General features: G+C 38.5%; 2 protein-coding genes across 3 annotated transcripts; one reads left to right on the forward strand and one right to left on the reverse strand.

The window, feature by feature from the left end:
* Window positions 1-761: 761 nt before the first annotated feature.
* Window positions 762-24850, forward strand: LOC139121269 (DNA mismatch repair protein Msh3-like). Of its 2 annotated transcripts, none has more exons than XM_070686009.1 (22): window positions 762-1124; window positions 1903-2029; window positions 2218-2726; window positions 3345-3579; window positions 4647-4771; window positions 5380-5546; window positions 6545-6669; window positions 7336-7447; window positions 7763-7847; window positions 8245-8354; window positions 8542-8674; window positions 9337-9524; window positions 10375-10543; window positions 11242-11306; window positions 11828-11944; window positions 12721-12828; window positions 18416-18530; window positions 20649-20806; window positions 21989-22175; window positions 22584-22695; window positions 23160-23334; window positions 23773-24850. In XM_070686009.1, the coding sequence occupies exons 1-22, from the start codon at window positions 912-914 to the stop codon at window positions 23873-23875; spliced, it is 3438 nt and encodes a 1145-aa protein (XP_070542110.1). In that variant the 5' UTR covers window positions 762-911; the 3' UTR covers window positions 23876-24850. The 2 variants fall into 2 exon arrangements, with proteins under 2 accessions (XP_070542110.1, XP_070542111.1); XM_070686010.1 differs by having other exon boundaries at window positions 2221-2726.
* On the reverse strand, window positions 12308-16857 carry LOC139121270 (uncharacterized). The gene is made up of 2 exons (XM_070686011.1): window positions 16664-16857; window positions 12308-15295 (listed from the first exon to the last, which is right to left on the reverse strand). The coding sequence occupies exons 1-2, from the start codon at window positions 16785-16787 to the stop codon at window positions 13767-13769; spliced, it is 1653 nt and encodes a 550-aa protein (XP_070542112.1). The 5' UTR covers window positions 16788-16857; the 3' UTR covers window positions 12308-13766.
* Window positions 24851-25300: the final 450 nt, after the last annotated feature.

Consider the following 25300-nt stretch of genomic DNA (forward strand, 5'->3'; position numbering starts at 1 on the left):
AAATAGGTGACGTGACAGTGACACCTCAACACTTAAAGTCACAGTATAAGTGGCTGAAAAACAAATGCGAAAAGTATGTCATTATCCTGGATCTATTTGTGTTGATTGTGATAGACATTTGTGAACAGCATAAATGTCACAAAACCCTGTTTTAAATGATTAAAATTGTTCTGAAGTTGAACATGAACTTTTTATATTGATGCAGGTTGTTTACGACATGAAAATTCCAAAGAGTGGTTGTGTGTAGGAATTTACAAATTCCCCACCCCCGTATGTGGGGGATTTACTTGGTTTAGGTGGGGATTTTCCAGGTTGTCTTGCCCCAGGGGGTGGGGCATTTGGCAGATTTCACAGGACTAATTTCCAAATCCCCCACTAAACCCCGAGGTGGGGGGGGGGGGTTACATTGACTGGCGCATTATATGGTAGAGTAAGAACTTTTCAGAAGAAAAAAGAGGATGCAAAGGTCGTGATGTTTGCCCTACGATTCAAGAATATAAAAATTCCGAAAATCGATGGTGAGCCTATGCTCTGTAATATGTGTAATACGAAAAAATGTGCAGAAGTTTACTGTAAATGTACCCGTTTTTTGAGTGCATAATTACACTAGTAATTAGGATTGTCTTTCCCGAATAGTGGTTTTTTTGTTCGTTTGCACATAGCATATGGATATCGGTAACAAGGAAATTTAATCCCAAGTCACTCGCGCTTCGCGTCACAAAGAGACCCTCTAACTCAGTTGGCATAGTGTGAGTCTGCCTAGCCTTTCGTAAAACAACTGATTAAAGATGGCGGCAAAATAGAAACTCGGAAAAGTGTTTTCTGTGAGTTTCGTGGAATAGTTGACTTTTGATTTGCAAAGACGCGAATGTCATGTCGTTGGTTAACGTTGAGTAGATATCGGAGAAACTATGCCAAAACCAAATCTTGGAAAGCTTCGTACAGCCTCTGGTGGAGATGGAAAGGGCAAACAGGGTCAGGCAAACATGACACAAGTCACTCTGTCAAGGTTCTTCAGTCCGTCAGCAGGCCAGAAGAAAGGGAGCGATCCGAAGAGAGGTTCCAACAATGACTCAGATTCACCAGCAAATGCAAAAAGTGCCACCAAAGGACCCATTAAAACGGTATGTCGTAGACTATGGTACATGGAGTGCTGTCAGTGCCATTATTTATTGCCCACACCGTGGAACTGAGCTAGCCAAATTTGTACAATCATGGATGTACAAAAATAGATGGTACTATCATGGATGTATTGTTTACGTCCATGGTACTATGTAGCCAAGTGTAGCCACAGGGAACTCTGACCATGAAGGTAGCTAGCTACCTCCATGCTCTGACTGAATAACAGTAAACAAGTAAATAAAAAATAGACAAATAAAAAAATAGAAAAAAGGTATATAAAACCAAGACAGAATAAACAAAAACAAACAAATAAACAAAAACAAGCAAGTAAACAAGCAAACAAACAAACGACTAACGGATCAATTTTGAGCCTTCCATGAAACAGACTAGATTCACCAAGTAAGGTGAAGCTAGTCTGTCTGACGTAGGTAGTCAAATAGTATATAGGTTACTGAGAATTATAGATGGCTTATGACAGTCATAAAATATGCTTCTGGTATGTTTTCATACTGTCACTACCAAAGCAACTTAAGACTGTTTGGTGTCACTGCGTGTGCTCTTTAAATCCCATAGCCATAGGTAACAGGGTGTGATCATGGTTATACTTCTTTTCTTCTCTGTGTATATGGTCGTTGAATGATGGTCATGACCACGATGATGTTGAGATAGATGCACATCTTGTCAAACATAGCCAACATCACTCATCATGCACAGCACAGTCAATGTGTAGTCCAAGCCATCAAAATCATGATTCAGTTTACATCTTGGAAATTTTTCCAGGTCAAAGTTCAATCCCCATTCAGGAAAAGAAGCATCAATGAAGCGAGGGGTGATGATGATCTGCAAAGCCCCCTGGGTAAAAGAGCCAAAGTTGAGACAGAAAATAAGAGTGATCCTGAATTAGAAGGTATTGAAAATATTCAGTGTATTTCAATATGGCTTTTAATGTAGGTTTCCAAGCTTGAGAATGGATCCTTGCTTTGCTTGTCAAAGCATGTCTGACTTTTGAAAACATAAACATCATAATGTTTGTTGTCAACAAATCTTTCCGATCCTGTAGGAAAATCAAACATCTTTGCATTCTTTGTATTTCAGCAGCAACACAGTCAACTTCAAATAAAGTCAACATATCAAATACAACCCTTTCCAGACTCAGTAATTTTTCAGCAAATAATAAAAGACCTGGCAAAGATGTCGAGGCAACTGCCACATCAGAGTTGGCAGATCAGAGAGACATTCAGAAATCAAGTCATCACCATGGAAACAAGCAACCAAGTCCGAGTGCAGCATGTGGAAATTCATCCCCTGAAGTTGATCACACCAGAAATGGAGATGATGAAGTAATGATATGCGATCAAAAAGAACTGAAGACGTCTGAGGACAAAGCTGCCAAGTCAAAATTTCATGGACTATTTGGCTTTGAAGCAAAGGACAGAGGAAAAACGAAAGCAGAGAATGAGAGAACAGGGGCTAAGGCCTCTCGGAGCAAGTCAAAATACACTCCACTGGAACAGCAGTTCATGGAAATCAAGGAACAGTATCCGAATGCTGTATTACTTGTGGAGTGTGGGTATAAGTACAGGTTCTTTGGAGAAGATGCAGAGGTAAAGACCTGTCATGGTGACAGATTCTATCAACCAGTATGATATCATATGAGTGGCTGCTGTTTCTGATACCCTTCCAATCGTCTGTGTAACACAGGCCTATGTTCCATAGATTTTTTTTCTCATTGTTGTAACTAAATATTTTTACATTGCTTATCAAGTGAGAAATCATGCTGATAGTGGCTGTTGCATGATAATTAACATTGGGCTTCTGTGTTGACGCATGAAATCTGTTCCATTTCAATCATCAATTTTTTGAGGTTTCAGTTTAGTCTGTAGAATTTGAATGGTTTGATTATTAATGCTTGTGATTGTAGCTCTTGATGATGTCAGTATGGGTAAATCTGCTGTATTTTGGATGGTCACCAGGATAGGTATATCCGGTGGTGCTGAAGTCTGTCTGATTGTCCCTGTACAGTTTTGGTAATAATGACTGCTTTCCAAGACTTGCAGAATTGACAGTCAACTTATCCGTGATATAGCACTTTGACCCAGTAAATTTTCGTACCTTACAAATGTAACACTGTATTGGTTCAAAAAAATACCACAGCCTATCTAAAGATATGAATTATCCAATTAATATTCGTATAATTAAAATCTGTTATTTGGTCATTTCAGATTGCTTCTAAAGAGCTAAACATTTACTGTCATCTGGACCATAATTTCATGACAGCCAGTATACCAGTACACAGGCTGTTTGTACATGTTAGAAGACTGGTCAGTGCTGGTTATAAAGTTGGAGTCGTTAAACAGACAGAGACTGCCGCCTTGAAAGCTGCCGGGGATAACCGCAGTGCCCCGTTTTCACGAAAGCTGTCAGCATTGTACACCAAGTCAACGTTGATTGGTGAAGATATCCTTTTATTTGCAAGGGCCAATGATGTAGCTTACTTTATGTCATGCTTAATGCGCATATAGCCATGTAAAAATGCAGTGGCATTGCGAAATGCAAGTGGAATCAGATAGGCTTTTCAAGCAAATTGACATATATTTAATCTGTTCACCCCCAATTCCCTGTAAACAGGTCCACACTCACCATTGAAAACAATGGGTTTGGGCCAAACCATGGTGTTAAGGTAATATGCACCTCGAAAGTGAAAGACTTAAACTGTTGCTCAAACTTTCCTCAGTGAAACTTTAAACCATTCTCTTACCGAAGCAAGAATAAAAATCAGGGGTCACCGTGCAAACTTTGGTACTAGAGAGACAAATAACTTGCGATTTCTCGATATCTGAAATTCAAAATGGCCTCCATCCCTGTGTTAACTCTATGGGAAAAAATAAAATTTTCGATTTTCGAAAAACTAAGACGGTGAAAACTTTTCTTTCACCAAGAGCTTCAAAATGAGCCCCCACAAGTGGTAGGTCAGAAGAAAATTGATAAAATTTGAAGGCCCGAATATCTGTCCCCGAGGTGCGTTCTACCTTAAGTGACATGATCGTCCTTTTGAATCCTATGGAAGTACATGCATTGTAGCTGATTTGACAGGTGTGTTCACAGTCCATAGCCTGGTTCTGGTGCAACAGAAGAATAGGGCCATATCATTGTAATTTGCAAATTTTAGGGTGCCTTTATAACAAGCATATGTAAACAGAAGCAAAAAATTCTCCCCAGAATAATGTTGAATTATGAATTTGAAAATATCAAAGTATTGTGGGCAGTTTTTGTCAAGCCTTGGTTTGTAATCTGTAACATCCTTGTGAGGTGTGAGGTGTGAGTATCAGTATTTCCTTGACTTTTGTTTTTGCATTGCAGACTGAAAGGGCAGAGTCCCCTCTGTATGTATAACTTGGCAAAGATCTCACAAACGGATCCAAAAATTGGTCATGTGAAAGCTTATTCAATGCAAAACTTGTCAATCGATTCATCATAGACTCAGGATTTGCTGGTGCAAACAATACCTTAACTCTTGAAATTACATGTTGACCCATCGTCCAGTGATATGGAAGTATCAGACACTAGCACAGACAGTAACTATTTGATGTGTGTGATGGAGACAGTCGCCACAGCAACAAAACCAGATGAAGTTCAACTTGGCCTGGTGGTGAGTTTTCACTGATAACATTGACTTTTATCAATGCATCCTGTACAGTAACTACCATAAAATTACTGGTTGAAGGTCAAGTCCTATGAAGCGCTGTGAACAGCCATAACACACCTGCTGTTACTATCTTAAGTCCGTAATGAGTCTCTTACCTGAATAATTTAAACTTGCCATAATACGCCATGCCAGCTTGAGGAAATAACACTTGTTAAATCAGTGCACAGCTTCAAATGAATAGGAATCAGGCTTTTATGTGGAAATATATGTTGTTCTAGACATCATCTGCTAATGTGAATGCATGTCATGCATATTCAAAATTGCTGTCTGAAGTGATTTAATGAAACAAGAAGGGACTCAACAAATTCAGATATGTGTATTTTTATCTATTTTTGTTCAGTTCATCCATGAAATGGAATGGAGCTTTTCTGTCTTAATTAGTATATTTACCCTGGGAGTGAAAAACATGCCTTTAAGTTTTCACTTTCGTGTATCTCCCATCATGCCCTAAAACCTAATGGGACTTCAGTGATGCTAACATGAGGTAAAAATGTACCCAGTTAATGAAATTGCTCAATAATTGTCATTTGCTTCCCAAAACTATAATTCAGGCGGTCCAACCAGCTACTGGTGACATCATCTACGATGAATTTATAGACTCAGGAACTCGGAGTGAGTTAGAAACTCGCATAGGTCACATCCAACCAGTGGAATTACTCCTGCCGAGTGAACTGTCAGAGAAAACGGAGAGGATTGTCAAGTCTATCACTGCCAGCAGGTTAGTGAATGTCAAAGGTCAAGTGTGAGCGGATCCCTTTCCACACTCTGAGAAGGACTGCACCAGTTGTAACATTATTTTATTTTGTTTTAGAAAATACATTATGTTGTCCCATTCCCAAATTCTCTTAAAATGCCTCTGATTCTACTTATCAGCATAACCTGTACGCATGTAAATATCCAACATTGCTTTCACAAATGAATGTGCAGTCTGGCTTCAAATTCATTTGTCAATGATTAGATTGCGTGATGTATGCAACACATTATGTTAGCAAGATTAATTTGAGGTTATTAAGAAAATATGACAAAGTATGCATAAGGACATATGCGCAGTGTATCCCCAACAAAGCGGAGAGTAGTGAGCAGCTCTAAGGTCCAAGCACAGGGCCTCATAAGTGGCTATTTAAGTCAATATTACAGCGTTTTTCTTTCTTTTTCAATGTTACAAATAAACCAGCTGAAGAGCACAACACTTGTGTAGCTGTCTTTTGTGTAGCTTGTATTGGCATGTATAGTGCGTCCTCGTAAATGTGACCTTTAGTTCCGTGACCTCTAGCCATGCCTACTTCCTGCCCTCGCTATGCTGCGCTTACTGTACTAATTTTAGTACAGTGAACACAGCGACGTCTGTACGCATGGCCGGCCATATGGTGAGGAAGTAGGCATGGCCAGAGGTCACGGAACTTAAGGTCGCATTTAATATGATCACATTCCCCATTGAGGGCGCACTATACATGCCAATACAAGCTACACAAAAGACAACGACACAAGTGTTGTGCTCTTCAGCTGGTTTATTTGTAACATTGAAAAAGATAGAAAAACTCTGTAATATTGACTTAAATAGCCACTTATGAGGCCCTGTGGTCCAAGTGTATACTGTATGGTATTTTTATAAAACATTATTACACTTTTTACACTTGTGACTTGACGGTGTTTTCTTCAGCAATGTAAACAAATGAAACTAAAATATGGAAGTAATGGATCAATGCTCTATCGCAGTTTCAGGAAAGAAGACAGAATTCGAGTTGAGAGGATGGAAGATCAGGTATTCCAGTATATCTCTGCTTTCAAGCTTGTTTCAGATTTCTACAACAGTGCTTCTCAGCAGATGAGTAGCAAGGAAGGTGAGAAACGTTGGTAAATTTATCAATGATCATTTTCTAGCGCTCGATATATATTTTACATTCAACAAAACTTTGTAAAGGTCTTTCAATGAACCTGAATGATACATATATAGTTGAGATTGATAAGCTTACAAAACTGCAATCGTAAAATTGTGTACACTAATAGTCTAATGTTTCATTGAGCTCTGTGAACTATAGGATAATTTTGTTAAGTCAACATGACAGTCAGAAACTACACCAACAGTTCATACACATTTTCCTCAACCAAAACATCGGAAAAATTATTTCAAAAGCATTTTTTGTTAATTTCACAAAATTTTGGTTTTTATTTTGCTCTCATGAATAGTGAAAGTGTAATTGTTATAATTATCATATCCTCAGCAACAAGAGCAAGCTTGTCTCAACTTCTACTGCAGCTTTTTAACCCTTTTGCCACAATAGTTTGGCCCAAACCCATTGTTATCATTGGTGAGCGTAAACCTCTTTACAATAATGTAGGGGTGAATAGGTTAAAATGTCTTCATTCTGTAATCTTGGTTATCATGCCACTACTAAATAAATAAGTCATGTCAAAAAAATTGGAAAAAAGTGTTTCACATAATCTTGTACCTTTACAAGAGGAATCAGAGCAATAATAACTCTTCTTGATTTTCTTTTGTGATGTAGGTTGCAAACTGCAAGAAATGGTCAATCTTCCCAAGGCTGCGATATGCTGTTTGGCTGCCCTAATTAAGTATTTACAAGAATTTGGCCTCGACAAAGTTTTAAAGCTGACAAGGTAGGGCCAATGGTTTGAGTGTGTAGGGCAAAATAATATAGACATCACTACAAATTTCAAAATATTGTCCATAGACATGACATGGCTTTCACAGCAACTCTCAAGAATATTTGGAAAGGTTCTCAGACAAACGTACTGATACTTTGGTGTTTTGGGTCAATAAAATTGATGAAAGATAAGTTTCAGAACACATCATTCTTTTGTGTTGTTGGTGTCCGTTCCCAGAGGAGCAAGGCTCATGACACAACATTTTCAAAACAGTTCAGTACATTAGCACATATTCATATCTTACTCTGTGTCTTGTTTTTATTGCAGTAATGTTCAACCATTTTCTGCTCACGCTAGACATATGAAACTCAATGCTTGCACACTGAAAAATCTAGAAATTTTCAGGAATGAGGTGAGTATGTACACGTAAACTGAGTAAAAACGAGACAAAGCAAGTTCCTTGCCAATAGAGGGCGCTACATATAGTCGCTCAAGACACCATGACAGTATAAATTTTTTTCCAATTCTACAAATGTCAGGGGAAAGCAAAAATATTTGTGACTTTTTAGAGGAACTTTCTCAAGTTTTATGTCGCAAATACCAGCTTAGTCTCTGGAAAACAATAGTACCCAAGAAAAACTGTAAGTGACATTAATTGGAATCCACTCTGTTTGAATAAATTGACTGGACTATGTAAAATTATGATGCAGTAGTGCCATCTAGTAAACATAGCATCGTCTGCTCATTCACATCAATGATATATTTGTTTACAATGATACTTTACAACACTTCCTATGTCATTGTCACAGACTGATGGTGGCAGTAAGGGTACGCTGTTCTCAGTGTTGGATCATACAAGTACAAGATTCGGCCAACGACTTCTCAAGAAGTGGATATCCCAGCCGTTAATGAATAGCAGGTCAGTAAGGACAGTTTTCAATCTTCAAAAACCGTAGTCTTTCTTGGCGTGTGCATGTAGTCTTTCTTGGCTTGTGCATGCATGCAGCGTGATTTACTGAATGAAATTAAAGCTTTCAATGACTAGCAGTGTCTAATCTTGGAGAATGTACATATTTGAGATATCTGTCTTTTGTTCTCCAATGCAGTGAAATTGAAAAGAGACAGGAAGCTGTCGGAGAAATCATAGAGTCATCAAGTCCTGTGATCAATCAAATCAAAGCTTTATTATCCAAGATGCCAGACATTGAGAAAGGATTGTGTAGCATTTATCATAAAAAGGTAACTTCAACATTTACTTTTCATCCTTCAGCCGTAGAGACACACCAGTAATGTGAATGAGTTCTCTTTGAAGAAAAAGAAATTTATAGAAAGTTGTGAGGTTTTTTATTAATTGTGTAGGTGGTCTTTATGTAGTGATACAGTTCTGTTGCTAGATTGAATTTACACGTATGTCAAGCCTTATCCTTGACGCAGGGTAATTCACACATTAAACATTGGGTGTTTCTGGACCTGTGGTGGAGGGACTTTGGTTTAGGCAAAGGGGCTAGTGCAAATGCCAATCCCCAGGCATGGGGGCAAGGGTAGGGTGTCTTGGTCCCAGCACAGGTTCCTTGTCGGTGTTGTTTATTTCATTTTAAATGCTGGACTATGATATATTGCCAATAAGGATTTATATTTCCAACCTTTGGTGCCTTGGTCTCATCTTAGCACTGGTTTTGTAAAGATTTCTTTTACTTCTTCACTGTTCATGTATTTTTCCTTTGATAACCTTACACTAAGCTTTGCATAATCTCAGTAGACACTCAATATTGTAACTTCTACCATAGACAGTAGGGGGTTCCCTGTGCTGTCTATGCTTCTACAAGGCACAGTTAGTATAAACATTGCTGACACCTATCAACAGAAATTATTCAACGTAACATCTGTTTTTAATTGCTCAGAGCTCAACTACGGAATTTTCATCAGTCTGCAAAACTCTAAACAGACTTGCTATGGAGTTACAGAACATGCATGGATTGGTTGAGCAAGGCATCACGTCCACGCTGTTGAAGACTTCACTTGAAGAGATACCGGCTTTACTCGATGACGTACAAACATTTACCAATGCTATCAGTGAAAAGGCAGCCAAGTATGAAATCTGGTTTTCTCTATATCACATTTAACAATACCATATCTCTGTCCACATTAGCACCCATGCTTGGGTAAGTGCCCACCCCAACTTCCAATTAAAGTTTCAAATCAAGGCTATATTTGGTCAAGCACAAACCCCAATTTTGTACATGTTTTTGACTTGGAATGGCAAATAAAAAATGCCTAAATTATTGAGTTTGAGTCTTGACATCGTCATTCTATGCTTTCTTTTTTGCTTTGGAAAGCGGCTTGTTTTGGCTTCATTTCACTTCCATCAGCCGTGCAAGGCATTCGCATACTATTAGGTAACATATTTATACTTGAAGATTCTTCATTTTACAATGAATTACATTTTGTATATTTTTACCATAAGAAAGATAAAGAAAAGAAAGTTGATAGGCCAAAGCCACTGGTCACATTTCATAATGGTAGTGGGCTAGCTGCAAGTCGCTTTTGAATAGGTCAGGGTTTGGTACGGATAAACTCCCTGCCAAATGTTTAAAGAAAATGAAATGGTCCGGACCCTGGGTGTTAATGTGGAGAAATATTATAATGCATCTTTGGTTAATTTTAGAACAGTGTTTTTTTATTATGGAACTTATATGTACAGCCCCATCACAAGGAAAAGTTTTGTCTAATTGAAAACATTTAATTGCAAGAAACTTCTCGTGCACCATCTTCAAATCATCAATATTGTGTTGAAGTAGTCTGCTCAAGGCAAACCTGTTACCTCCAATATCATAATGGCCTAAAAGGTTGAACTACATATAAATGAATTTATTATTTCCAATAGAACATTTTTATTTCAAGCTCGCTACTTATATGTTCCGTCTCTGTCTTCTTTGTAGAGATGGTGATAAAACAAATTTATTTGTGAATGAGAGTGATTATCCCGCCATCTGCGAGAGGAAAGCAGAGATTGAGAAAGTGAAGGAGGATATCGTGACTCACAGAAGGGAAGTACGACTCACACTGAAAAACCCATCTCTTGATTATGTTACTGTGTCAGGCCAAGAGGTAAGACTTGTCAATGTTCCAGCCCCAGTGTTTTCACACGATGCCGTCAGTGAGATTCTAGCTCCCAAGGAGTTTTAGCCTTCAAGATAATCGTTTGCTGGTTTGTCAGATGGGTCAAGCTCATTGACCTGACCCTGTTAACCTCACAGAAAAAGAATCATTTTCAATAGTACAGTATTTGATGAGCTGTACTCAACAACCTCTGAACATCATCAAGTTATTCCATTTCCTGTGTCAGTTTCTCAAGGTACTTTATATTTTTGAGGGGAAAGGTGTTTCATGAAATTTTGTACTGTTGATTGCGCAAACAAGTATAATTGTAAGTGAGATGGGGATGAACATTTGCATCGTATATGAGTGATCGTATCTCACATACTTCCAAGTCTCTAGCCACAATTAATTGATTTGAGATGGAGTGTTGTAGTGATCGTGTCAGTAGGAATATAATGAGATAGCAAACTGCATTGTAATATGGGTTATACGTGACAGACTTCCATGAGCCTCCGTCTTTCCATCAGAAAAAAAAAAGATTATCAATTGAAGCTTGGATAGCATTTCCAAAAAAAGAGTTAATTTCAACTTTATCCACTTTTACAGAGTGTTTTTGCTTTTTCTGACTTTATCAACAAACCAACTCCACTTTGTATATATGAAGTCTTACTGAGACACTTTTTCTGTGATGTATCTACCATTTGCAGTATCTGATAGAAGTAAAAAATGCACATCTCAGACTGGTGCCTGACGATTGGATGAAGATCAGTTAGTAAGTTACATCTCAAGAATCTGATGTCAAAGTTTAGAATCAGGCAAACTTTAGAAATGTGTGGCACTGCCGCACAAACATGGTTTTCAAGGTAAACAGTCGTCAAAACTGCGCCTGTGCGAGTTTCTTGTTTACAAACAATGTATTTCATGCACGATGTCTAGATGCACCTCATCATCATAGCTGCAACATTTAAATAACACGACGTAGATTATGACAGACATGTTTTAACTTTCATCAATCACCATTATACCTTGGATACAGTGTTTACATTGGTTGTATGGGTCCCAGATGACCTTTGAGCGCAGTTCCAACAACTGCAGATTTGGCCATACTTTCCAAGATGATCACACTGATATTTGTTGTTCTCATCACCCATGTCCCTTTAACTTGACTTTGTTGCGCACCTTTGACTCCATTACCTTTGACCTCAATGTTTTCATCAGCAATGAACCATTGGCCAATCCCTAAGCAACATTCTTTACAGAGTCAAAGTTAGCTCTGATGCATTTATATTACAGCACAAAAGCAGTATCCAGGTACCACAGTCCGTTCATCATGGCGTCATACAAGACACTTTGTCAGCTCAGGGAACAGTTACAGATAGATTGTAACAATGCTTGGATGGACTTCCTAGAGTAAGTACAAACCAGAGAGTTCTTGAATGTCTAATGTGCCACACAAAAAATCAGCAGAAGTACTTGCTTCCTCCTCAAGGGACATTGAGGTGGGAATTTACTGTTGGCTGTAGGGGGCGCCCTCCGTAGGTATAGGCCCATTCAACTTGCACGGAAACTTTGAGATTTATCATAATTCATATATATATATATATATATATATATATATATATATATATATATATATATATATATATATATATATATATATATATATATATATATATATATATATATATATATATATATATATTATATATATATATCCCATCGTCATGGTGACTCTATTGGGCAAAATTACATTTTCAATTTTCACAAAATTAAGATGGTTAAAACGTTATTTACTCCAGAAGCGTCAAGACAAATCCACACAAGCTGTAAATCCAAAAGCTATCATAAAAATTTGAGAGAGTTCAAGTACTTGTCACTGAGGCACATTCAGCCATAATCCTAAATACTTCCAAATAGATTTGAAGATACATCTTTTCCATCACTGTAATAATCCTTATCAAAACATTTTAATATCTTCATAATTATCTATTCTTTTACAGATTTGAAAGCAACTTATATCTGCTTTTCAGATTCCTATTTTAAACTGATACAGTGTTTTCAAATTTTGCAAATTTGATACTACACTGCAATCTGTATTTGGATCAAATTAAAAAAGTCTCTCTAGAAATCCTGAGAAGCTGGACCGACGACTTTATCATAGTGATGTTTTTTTGTTTTGTTTACAGATCATTTGGGGAGCATTACCATAGTTACCGGAATGCAATACAGCTCCTAGCAACTATAGATTGTTTGTATTCTTTGGCAACCGTAGCTAAGCAAGATGGTTATTGCAGGTAAGGCAGTTGATAAAATATTCCTCAGCAACTGTTGCTAAGCGAGATGGTTACTGCAGATGAGGCAGTGTAGTTGATAAAATATTCCTTGACAACTATTGCTAAGTATGGTTACTGTAGGTAAGGAAGTTTGTTGGTAAAATATTCCTGGACAACTGTTGCTAAGCAAGATGGCTATTACAGGTAAAGCAGTTGAAAAAATATTCACGTAAACGATGATAAATTATTTCAAATTTGTGAATGAAGATGTTCTTCCAGTGAATGGATATTTCAGAAACAGTTTCAACTTCATCCCCCTTCAACACTGCTACATGGTATATTCCCATTGTGAATAGTCATATGGATGAATACATTTACAAGAAACTCGGGTGAATGTAAAAAATCTGTCTGTTAGATAATGTGAGTGGCAGCTGTCCCTTAAAAGTATAACAAGGTAGAGTGAAGCTTAGGTCTTTTTATTTCTTACTTTTCAAGAAAATGTTAGATGTGGCATTTTATCAGAAAATACCGCCAGATTGTCTTTTTTACATTCTGTCATTTCTGTTGATGACTGAATGCTTCCAACGGTTGCTTTTGTGACATATTCCCTCAACAAGTCCTCTGAATAAAACTCTCTAGAAATGAAGGCATTTTCACCTGTCCACCCTCATTACAGGTAAACAGGTCCACTATTACCATAGATAACAATGGGTTTGGGCCAAACCATGGTGGTGAAAGGGTTGAAGGTTTGGTCCACAACACATTTGAAAGAGTTAAGAATGACTTTGTAACACAGTCATCTGTTGAGTGTTGGTGTTGTCAAGTTCAACATCCAGGTTCAACATGTTGTCATCTGTTGGCAGTAAAATGACCCTCGAGTAAGAACTATCAGTTTCTTTGTCTGTATGGTGTTTGCTTCAGATGTTTCACTTCAGTCCTGCTTGTGTTATAGGCTGTCATTATTGCAGCCAGTTGGAAAAATTTGCTGTTGATTGTCTCCACCGTGATGTTGTGTCTTCCTGGGGAGACATCATGGCCACATTGTGAGTGTGTGTGACTTTTGCTGTGTATTTACTGTCCACGATGACAGTCTGGTTCACCTCGTTGTCCATGTGAACTTTGACCGCACCGCAGTCGTCGCACGTCAGTGTGGTTAGTGCGACGGTGCACGAGAGGTTGCGATAGGGTTTGATGTATAACGGGAACACGATCACCATGCCCTGTTTTGAGGTGATCCAGCATTTTTTGGAGTCGGTGCGGTTCATGTTTACCGCTCCAGTTAGGGCGACTGATCGCCAGCCCTGTGAGGCAGTCGGCATGAGGTAGGTCCCCGTGCCAAACTGAGGCAGCAGTGACGACCAACACTGGGCGTGTGAAATAAACGTATCATTGAACAGCGGCCTATGAAGAATTCTGCCCGCTTTGGCCGTCGGCATATCATCAGGTATTTGAGTTCTATCTATTTCACTGAAATGTTGCGAAACATTCCCATTGTCCATCAGTCGCATGATGACTTTTTCCAGACTGTCCATGATGAAACTCTTCAGCACCATTGCCATGAGAGTGTGGACGGTACTGCTCGGATGATTTTCGTCATTTGCGACAAGTTCGTCAGTCTGACCTTTCATAATTCGATGACACAGCACACCTTTGAGACTGAGTGAAGGGACATCGTAGTAGACGCTCAGTTCATGTCCACCGTTGTCTTCACTGTTGATGCAAGTTCTCTGTCGCATTTGTTTCCCGAATATAAAGTTGGCGTACACCAGCTGTGGCTGATTAGGCAATTCCAGAATCGCCCTCGTGAGCTCCTCCTGCGCTGAGGGCGGGAGTCCCTTGTTGTAGTCATTGGCAGATAGCTCCCACAGAATCAAATCCATGTCTCTGGCGTCTAAGTGCGTCTCCAAGCAATATGTGTAATACCGACTGTCTGTGGCTCCGACAGCAGCATTGTGCGTCTCAACGGGGCTTCCGAGCACTCTCTGCAAAGATTCCCCGAGAATGTAAGAAAACACACATTCCTTGCAGGAAATTCCGCCGCCAGCAGAAATTGATCCGCCGACCACGCCAATCCTCATCGTCCTCCTGGTCTGTACGACATTGGTCAAAACTTCTTCAAGACGAGTTATATTCCCAACATTCCGCACCGCAGATGTTAGCGTGTGATTGCGGCCGATGTTCATATCCCTCAACAAACGTTGCATGGTGCCTCTTTCCTGGTGTATTCTTTCCATGATAGAAGAAAGCCAGTAGTTCAGCGTCCCGTCATCCGGGTCCTCCGTCGTCTGCACCTTTGATTGATCCGGTACACGCGACTCCTCCCTCACTGTCTCAGCCTTGATGTCGGTCCCCGTTTCGCTGACAGCCCTGTTCATCACCAACATTGGAAACACTATCACCATTGCAATAAAAGAGACCGTCACCCATGTGTACTTTCTGAGCAGTTTCTCAACTATCCTGCTTTTCATGTTGGCTAGTGCAACTGATCCTGTACGCAGAAAGAAAGGACAAGGGTGTTACCGTCCGACTCACCAGAAATACTGGTACAATAAGTGTAAAAGTTTTACAATCAGCAGATTTGACAATGATATCACCATTGGCAGAAAACAGTTTTCCACACCCTTTGGATTAAAATTTAGAATTCCAAATGTCTCTCCCATCCCATTGATAAAACCCTTATGTGTTCTCATCTGCTTGCTTAAATCCTGTAAGCTGTATCTTTTTACAATTTACTTACCTACAAAATACCATCCAATCTTCGGAGAAATGGTTTTGACTCCCGTTTTAAAGCATATTGACTTTTGATTGTTCACGCTTTTTTTGTAATCGCTCACGAATGCCATATATGACTTGAAAGTCAAATTTATTTAATTGTCAAAATCTAAGTTGTATGTACGCCACCAATGTTTGAGAAAGGTTCTGTAGCAACACTTATTAAGTAGACATTTTACATAAATTTCTTTTGATTTCAAACCATCTTATTGAAAAAAATGCATAAATATACCACAAATGGGGTGGTAATATATATGTATCATAGTTTTGTTGATGGCAATAAGGTACATGTAGCTGCAATCCTCACCAACTTGACCCCTCTTCATCTTTCATGTATACTGTCTACCATATGATTGTCTGTCAGTTTTAAAATACTGACCCATGTGAAATGAATTCCTACATTAAAGGGGAGGGGTCATTGCCCGTGCATCAAAATCACAAGAAGTGCAATACTGACCGCGTGAAGTCCTCCAAAATACAGCCAAGTGTACAGAAAGGCAAATGTCCTGGCCTAAGTATAGTGATCAGGATACAAGTATTGTAACTTGATACATATTTAAAGTCAAGCTTTGCTAGTGGGACACTTTGACTGTATACCCTCATTGCGGTTCACACATATTGTGTCTATCTTGAGTTCCTGAAGGAAATTGTTCAATTCGTTTACCAGGATGGAAATGGACAGAATTTGTAACAGTGTGAAAACCTCAGTAGACTTCTTGAATAATGGAAGAATAAGGATTAAAAAGACGAAGTACACATGTGTTGTGTAATATTTACAAGTAAAAGTAGCAGAGTACGTATCTGTATGTCAAAGATAGATCTGTTATCATCATACATAAACCAACAACTGTCATATCATGGAATCAAGTGCACAGAATCAAGTTTACAGTAATGAGTTCATCCGGAGAGATGGGAGGAGCGAGCAACAACGTGATGACATCATCAACAGTGGATGTCAATTGCACATCCACACCGTATAAATACAGTTAGATGTCACATGTGTTGGATTTCAGCTTTGTGACGTGTTATGGACGTGAAAAATCACGGGAAGTGTCCGGTGTTTTGTTTATCAGTTGGACCTTACCTGCAGCCTGACGAGCCGTTGTCATGTGCTCGATGCCTGTCATCCTGACCATTGATTTCAGTTTCATCGGCCCAGTCATGGTTCGGTAGTAGCTGTCAGTGCAGAAATGGACTTCAAGTGTCATCGGAAATTTCAACCACAATATCTAGCCACCGTTCAAGCCATTCTGCACAGTGGCACATTTTTATGTTTGACAAAAGTTGACAACAGCTGTGGCCAGTCAACTCGAAAAAATTGTTTAATGGAGCTACACCATAGATAATTACTTGCATACAACCTGTTGGCTTGTAGGTTGTCTATTTTAAGGCAAATGAGATTGAAGAATTTGAATCTGTCCTTTTAATAAAGCGTATTTTGGAATAATATTTAGGAGTTGTCATTCGCAGCCCCAATTTTGCTCTTACTCAATTTATCTGCACCATATGTGATGCAGTGTACATACTGTAATGCTCTGTTTGTAATTTTGCCTCATGACATAACAGAGTAACGAAAGAAAAACTGGTGTGGCCAGCATGCAGTGGACCACCTGATACACAGATTTAGACATTTACATAGTATTTATTTATTGATTGATTCATTTACAATGCAAAACTGCGTTTACCTCAAAGTGGACAAGGCAGGGGGATAAAATAGTATACACAGGGTTGCAGCTCCTGTTTGTATCACTGGTCAGAAAGAAAATTAGAATTAACAATGAGACAGAAGACAAAACTATGAAACAAAAGATCTAAATGTTTTGCCTTGAGTGATCACCATCTAATCTTTTGAGTGATCAAACAAAGCAGAAATGATAGTAAGCTTATCTTGCTGAACTAAACTGTAATCACCGGGTAACCACTGCTATCATAAACAGTTACACTATCCATGTATGTTACCTAATTTGTCCTGTTTGGGAGAGGTGGATATAAAGGTAGAATGTCTTGGTGACAGATATTCAGACTTTCTCAAAACTTTTACAAGACAATTTTAGACTATCACCGGTAGGTAGGGTCTCATTTTAAAGGACATGGAGTTAATCAAGTTTTCACTGGCTTATTTTTGTGGAAAATGGAAAATTTCAGTTTTCCCCCGTAGAGTTAACACAGGGACGGCGGCCATTTTGAATTTCAAGTGTCAGTAAATATTAGGTAATTTATTTCTGTGGTGCTAAATTTTGCACTCTGACCCCTGATTTTTATTCTTGATTCTGATAGTGAATAGTTTGATGAATTTTGATGCATGAACAACTGGTAAGTGAAAAATTGCATCCTACAGTGATTAATGGAATTTTGATGAGGCTTAGTTGAAGAATACCATGGACATATGGGAGTGTGCTGCATTAAAATAATCAAAAACACAACTGAAATGCAAACAGGTGTGAAAAGCGTGTTGCATCACATATGACTTTATTACTGAGGTAGAAGTTAAATTTAGCTGCCCTAGTACAAGAGCACCACCTAGAATTTCATTTATCTCCATCTTCCTTCAAAAAAATAATGACTTGGTGGCATAGAACATGTTACTTCTTTTTTTTCAGCAGCAGTTTTGAGTTCAATATATTGAAATGGGAAATGGCAGAGGTCAATTTTTACCTCCTCAGATCCATTTCTTAACAGTTTTAGCTGCTCCTCTGAGAAATTTGGTGTGGAACTTAAATGTGCAATGAAACTAGATGACTGCGTCATTCAATATTGGCCTTACTGTGTTCATGAACAATTTCAAACACCCTTATTCAGACTATGTATATTGATAGATGACTTTCCATTCTTGCAGACCTACAGTGGTTGACCAAAGTGGCACACTGCTGATAGAAGATGGCCGGCATCCTGTCGTTGATCTGTTGCTGGGGGAACAAAAGCAATACGTTCCAAACAGTACACACATGGAGGTTGGTTCAAGTCATCCAGATTTTTTTCTCTTTAAAGGACTAGTAGCTGTAAATTTTGATAATTTTTTCTCACTATTTTTGTCTTTGATGTCCACTGGAGTTTCTTGTTCTACTCCTCAAAATACACAGTATTCAGTTTTTCAACTCGGCCTGTACATGTGTAGACTGCCGTCTGATGCCATCCATGGCCAGAAGTCGGGATTTTTTCATTTTAGACATTTTTACATTTTAGTAGTGCATGTTTGACATGTTAGGTCGGAACTAACGTGACCAAAAAAGCCAATCGTGCAAACCTATCGTGTATCGTGCACGCCTAACGTGTACGGACCTAACGTGTCTAAAATGTCTAACGTGCATGTCATTTTAGGTTTTCATCATGAGTCAAAATCTATCATGCCAATCGTGCAAACCTATCGTGTATGGTGCAAACCTAACGTGTACGGACCTAACGTGTCTAAAATGTCTAACGTGTATATCATGACTGTACCATTCAACTTATCTGGAGACCCTAAAATGACATACACGTTAGACATTTTAGACACGTTAGATCCGTACTCGTTAGGTATATGTACGATACACGATAAGTTTGCACGATTGGCATGATAGACTTTGACTCGTGGACAACCTAAAATGACATACACGTTAGACATTTTAGACACGTTAGCTCCGTAAATCTTAGGTCGGCACGTTATACGATATGTCTCTAACTCTATCATGCCAATCGTGCAAATCTATCTTGTATCGTGCAGACCTAACCTGTACGGACCTAACGTGTCTAAAATGTCTAACGTGTATGTCATTTTAGGTTTTCATCATGAGTCAAAATCTATTATGCCAATCGTGCAAACCTATCGTGTATCGTGCAAACCTAACGTGTACGGACCTAACGTGTCTAAAATGTCTAACGTGCATGTCATTTTAGGTTTTCATCATGAGTCAAAATCTATCATGCCAATCGTGCAAACCTATCGTGTATCGTGCAGGACCTAACGTGTCTAAAATGTCTAACGTGTATATCATGACTGTACCATTCAACTTATCTGGAGACCCTAAAATGACATACATGTTAGACATTTTGGACACGTTAGATACGTACTCATTAGGTATATGTACGATACACGATAAGTTTGCACGATTGGCATGATGACTTTGACTCGTGGACAACCTAAAATGACATACACGTTAGACATTTTAGACACGTTAGCTCCGTAAATCTTAGGTCGGCACGTTATACGATATGTCTCAAGATTCACGTGATGGCCTACAAACACGGTAAGGTCTAACTCTATCATGCCAATCGTGCAAACCTATCTTGTATCGTGCAGACCTAACGTGTACGGACCTAACGTGTCTAAAATGCCTAACGTGCATGTCATTTTAGGTTTTCATCATGAGTCAAAATCTATCATTCCAATCGTGCAAACCTATCGTGTATCGTGCAAACCTAACGTGTACGGACCTAACGTGTCTAAAATGTCTAACGTGTATGTCATTTTAGGTTCTCAACATGAGTCAATTTCTATCATGCCAATCGTGCAAACCTATCGTGTATCGTGCAAACCTAACGTGTACGGACCTAACGTGTCTAAAATGTCTAACGTGCATGTCATTTTAGGTTCTCCACATGAGTCAAAATCTATCATGCCAATCGTGCAAACCTATCGTGTATCGTGCAAACCTAACGTGTACGGACCTAACGTGTCTAAAATGTCTAACGTGTATGTCATTTTAGGTTCAATACATGACTCAATTTCTATCATGCCAATCGTGCAAACCTATCGTGTATCGTGCAAACCTAACGTGTACGGACCTAACGTGTCTAAAACGTCTAACGTGTATGTCATTTTAGGTTCTCCACATGACTCAATTTCTATCATGCCAATCGTGCAAACCTATCGTGTATCGTGCAAACCCAACGTGTACGGACCTAACGTGTCTAAAATGTCTAACGTGCAGACTTTTACAGTGTTTAGTCATGCACGTTTGCCTTACACGTTTGGGTTCTATAATGTACAATGGCATACAACTCCCCATAGCACGATAGCTTCAACAATGTGAAACGTGCATTTTTACCAACTACTGGCCTAGCTCTCTGATGCTGTCTCAATTCATCGACAGATCCAAGGCAAACAGTGCATGATCATAACAGGTCCTAACATGGGAGGTAAAAGTTCTTACATCAAGCAGGTTGCCATGATAGCACTCATGGCACAGATAGGTAGCTATGTACCAGCCAAGACTGCCACCCTGGGTGTCTTTGATGCCATCTACACAAGGTCAGTGTGTCTATAAGGTCAATGATAGGTCAAAACCAAACAATTGACTCAGACCTCTTCTTTCATGGATTCTGAATGATGTTACAGTTCACTTTTTAGTTTACACAAATAAATCCCTGTCTGCAAAAATTACAAGATGACAAAATGAGATTCATGAGCTTAATGTACATGTACCGTGATGTGATGAAAATCGTGAGAATGTCATGATGGAGGAAGATCAGTGATGATCAAGCTAAACGCAGAATAGATGAATTTGCCAAATTTCTGTCAGCAACGGCATATGTTGGACATACATTGCTACATTGCTGTTGAATTCTTATGGGAATAAACACTGTTACATATCTCAGTACATTGTCATGTGCATTGTTGATGTGAAGTTGGACTTCCAGATGTGCTGACAAAATTAATGAGAATGCCTGTACGTCTCATAGTTTATAAGTTGGCATTCAGATTAACTTGCGGGACTGCTTCTGATTCTGGAGGCACTGTAGGGCAGTGGTTAGGATACCGGACTCACTATCGGAGGATTGTGAGTTCGAGACTCCAGCACCGTTGTTGTGCCCCTGAGCAAGGCACTTTACTCCTCAGTGCTCCATTGGGTAGTGGGTTACGGGTACCTCATCCTGTAATTGGGTTCGACTGTTGGATGAGTAATACAATAAAAAAAAGTTTCTCAAACAAAACATGGTCTTATTTTGTGGATGAGATTAATTTCACATGTGATTTTCGCAAACACAAAGGCTCAGAAGCTGCTTGCGACTGTCTCGGTGTAATTTAATCTCAAACCCTTTCACCTCTATGGTTTGGCCCAACCCTATTGCTTTTAATGGTGAGTGTGGATCTGTGTACTGAGAATCTGGGATGAACAGGTTAACCCTTTAAGTGCCAAAGTCAATTTTTGTTGCCTTTAAAAATATAGTGCAGACAATTTTTTTTAGATTTTACCCAATATTTTGATCAAAAACTGTAGCCAATGAAAATTTATGTCCATTTGGTCCAAAATTATCACAATAGTTACAAAAAAAATTCATAAAAATCGGTAAAATGTTGCACTAAAATTTTGGAGGGAAAATTATGGAACTCAAAGGGTTAAGCAAATGGGGTAAACATGAATGTTTATACAGACACAAGCACCTCATTCCTGGAGGGACTACTCAGGTATTTGTCCTTCCTTCCTTCTAGAATGGGTGCTTCTGATAACATCTGCCATGGAGACAGTACATTCATGGTTGAACTCCAAGAAGCCTCGGAGATCCTCAACCGTGCAACGGATAAGTCCCTTGTGATACTGGATGAACTTGGACGTGGCACCAGTACCTATGATGGCATGGCCATTGCCTATGCTACACTACATTACATTGTACAAGAGGTGAGCTAAAGATTTCACTGTACATACTGAAATGTGAAGTGATGCCAGATATTTTAAAATAACATTGTAAAAAACGTAGCAACAGATATTTTATGCTTTGACAAAATACATGTTTTCTGCATGTGTACTTGTCTAATTCATACCTTGCACATTTTTGGTTTCAGCTTAATTTTTGTTCCAATTCTTCAAAAATGACTTGTAAATTGCTCATTTAAAGAAATTTTGTAAATAGTATCACTTATTTAGATGGCAAATGCAGACATTGCTGCTATTTTCTCGTGTGTATTTTTTTCATTGTTGTGAAAAATTACGTACTACAGTACCTAGTATTTCAGCAATTTCTCTTCAGAGCCATGACACTTTACAAGATTTTATTCTCATTCTTATTGTCATATTTTGTCTTGATAGTTGAAGTGCCTGACATTGTTTGTGACTCACTATCCCATGTTAGCCGAGCTGGAGAAGACTTTTCCATCGAGTGTTGGAAACTATCATATGTCGTTTCTTGTGCATGACCAAGGTAAGTGCAATATCTAGCGCCCTCTACAGTCCTCATATGCAATCTTCATTTTGAACAGGTAGAACCAAGGAAATGTAAAGAGATGACCAAATCAGAGAAATATGGCCAGTAACTTTGTCTCTTTAAGACAGTTATTTTCATTTAGAATACCATCTCTTTTGTTTGCATACACTAAAAGATGTAGTGGCAAAATATATGTCAACTATATGCCAAAGCATTTGTTCAAGATCACTTTCCCAAAAGTTATTTTGAAAAAAAAAAATATCTTCTCCTTTCTCATGAAACGAAACAGAACCGTCAACTTATGGGTTCATTCTTTACACAAATCTCTATTGCTGAAAGAATCGTGAAATAATTGCTTTCCTGGTAATATGCAATCATTAGGGAGTAATGTGTACTGTAGCATTAATTTAGATTTGTTGCAATATTATTTCAAGATTATTTTGACATTTCTTTCACTGCAGATGATGAGGAAGCTGAGGATGTGGATGTGATCACATTCCTGTATCAACTGGTCCCTGGTGTTGCGGCGCGTAGCTATGGCTTAAATGTTGCCAAACTTGCAGACATTCCCACAGGCATTGTCCAGGTAGCTGCTGAAAAGTCCCGGGAATTTGAAAAGGCAGTGATGGCAAAAAGGTATGAAAAATAATCTTTCTTTCAGTAGACACTCAGACACCAACTAAATGTGTCCAAGCATGTACATTTCTTATGTCTTAAGTCTTTGTTTGTCATGGTAACTCTCATGATAATTTTATTATCAGTGAATGATTATAAAGACACATTCTTGCCTTACTGACGAGTGCCCAGTTCTGAATATCAATCATGTGACCACAGATGAACCAATCACACCACTAGCTTGACAATGTGAATGGGTTGCATTCTTGTGAGCCAGAGCCATATTTCTTGCTGACGTTGCTGTGCAAAACCTCATGTGGTAAGGCGTGCTGTTGCTGCTCAGATGCCAATTGTTTACAGCGGTGGAATGCTGATATACAATAAAGCTGTATGACGTGTAAAATTACTCTATGTAATCATGAGGTTTCAAAAGAAAGTCTTAACTTTTATTCACACTAGAGACGACCTGAGTAAATTCTTTGAAGTCTGGAAGAGCAATGAAGATACTGTGAAATCACTTCTATCAAAGAGAGACATCATAGAGGATGGAGATAAGGATTAGTCGCCATGACAGTAAAGATTTCACCATCACTGTCTAGTCAGAAGATCATCCAGTACGCCGTGATGAAGACACACCCTATGAAAGTGTTGGTCAGCTCAAGGAGGAAAATATACTCTTTTAGCAATGTGATTTTGGCTTGAAGAAGAATCAAGTAATTTGAATATGCAAACATTTGGCCTGATTTTGTCATTTTTTGTCAAACATCATATTTTTCAGAACTGCTTGAATAATAGCTTTCAAAGGTATGGATAGGTTCATAAGAGTGATGTACTGTTGATCTTTGAAAAGTATTGTGACATTTGCACATGCAAATTTTAGAGCAGTTTTCTCTTTCTTGTGTCGGGACATCTTATTTTGCATAAAATGTTCGTCATGCACCTTTCAACTTAGTTTACAGGTTCCTAGGCATGTCCACTTTGTGTTTTGTGCAAATTTTTATGAAATTTGCATAATACTGTCTTATTTTCTTGTGAAAAAGTCAAGATATACCTATTGTAGTTATTTCCATCTTTGATTTTTGAGGTGTCGTTGACTGGTTAAGTTACAGTAAAAATCTTTTTCCATTACATGGTATTCTTTTTTTACCATCGCTGCCAAATGACATGGGGGGGGGGGGTATGAAAGCCGTACTTTTATTTAAAAAGTAATGAATTATTAGATTGAAAACATAATTTGGCAGATCCCTAATGATATGATAGTTCTATCATTAATATGCGAAAATAAATATCTGTCTAACATTTCGAAGAGACATTTTGAAATTGCGCAAACAGGAATGGCGACATTGACACTTTGTTGCCATCTATGTGAAGATTGAAACTACAATCACGCATCAAGGAATGTGACTATAAGCTGCAGGACTGTGGCTGTAGCAGTGCACAAAAACACAAAAAGGACGAAGTTGGTCCAAATTTTTCACATCAGAATCTACTTTTGCTCATGTGATTCTACATTTGGTAATAAACCTTTCATAACGTAGAGTTTGTGTTTACTTGAGTTTGTGGTATATATCAAATATTTCAACTCAAACCTCAGCTCCTAGAAGATTAGGTTCTGTCACCTGATATTTTATTTTTATTTTAATAGCCGAACAAAAATGCCAGAAGATAGTTATAATTTGGCTCGTTAATTTCTACATATCAATGCAAATTTGTAAACCTTCAACTAAAATATCCTGTGTCTATTGACCAAATCTTGCATAAATGACATTTCCTGTGTTGCCGCCATTTCTACAGGTTTTGTCGTTGAAATAAATCATAAGCAAGCAATGTTTAGAGTCACTGCCTTCCAGGGGAACAGAAACTACAAACTATGCAAAATACTGGAAGTTGTCAATAGAAATGTCATTTCCATCACTTTAAAAAAAGGATACAATTTTTTTGACAAGTCAGGATGTGCATACTTCTTCCTCCCTTCCCCTTCTTTCAA

This window comes from Ptychodera flava, chromosome 21, assembly GCF_041260155.1.
Source record: "Ptychodera flava strain L36383 chromosome 21, AS_Pfla_20210202, whole genome shotgun sequence".
NCBI lineage: Eukaryota > Metazoa > Hemichordata > Enteropneusta > Ptychoderidae > Ptychodera > Ptychodera flava.

Excerpts from the sequence above, each read along its gene's own strand:
- LOC139121269 (XM_070686009.1), top strand. The coding sequence starts at position 912 with ATGCCAAAACCAAATCTTGGAAAGCTTCGTACAGCCTCTGGTGGAGAT. Across the intron at positions 2,030-2,217 it reads GAGTGATCCTGAATTAGAAG|CAGCAACACAGTCAACTTCA; the intron begins GTATTGAAAATA and ends TTTGTATTTCAG. Across the intron at positions 22,696-23,159 it reads GTTTCTTGTGCATGACCAAG|ATGATGAGGAAGCTGAGGAT; the intron begins GTAAGTGCAATA and ends CTTTCACTGCAG.
- LOC139121270 (XM_070686011.1), bottom strand. The coding sequence starts at position 16,787 with ATGACACTTGAAGTCCATTTCTGCACTGACAGCTACTACCGAACCATG. Across the intron at positions 15,296-16,663 it reads AACGGCTCGTCAGGCTGCAG|GATCAGTTGCACTAGCCAAC; the intron begins GTAAGGTCCAAC and ends TTCTGCGTACAG.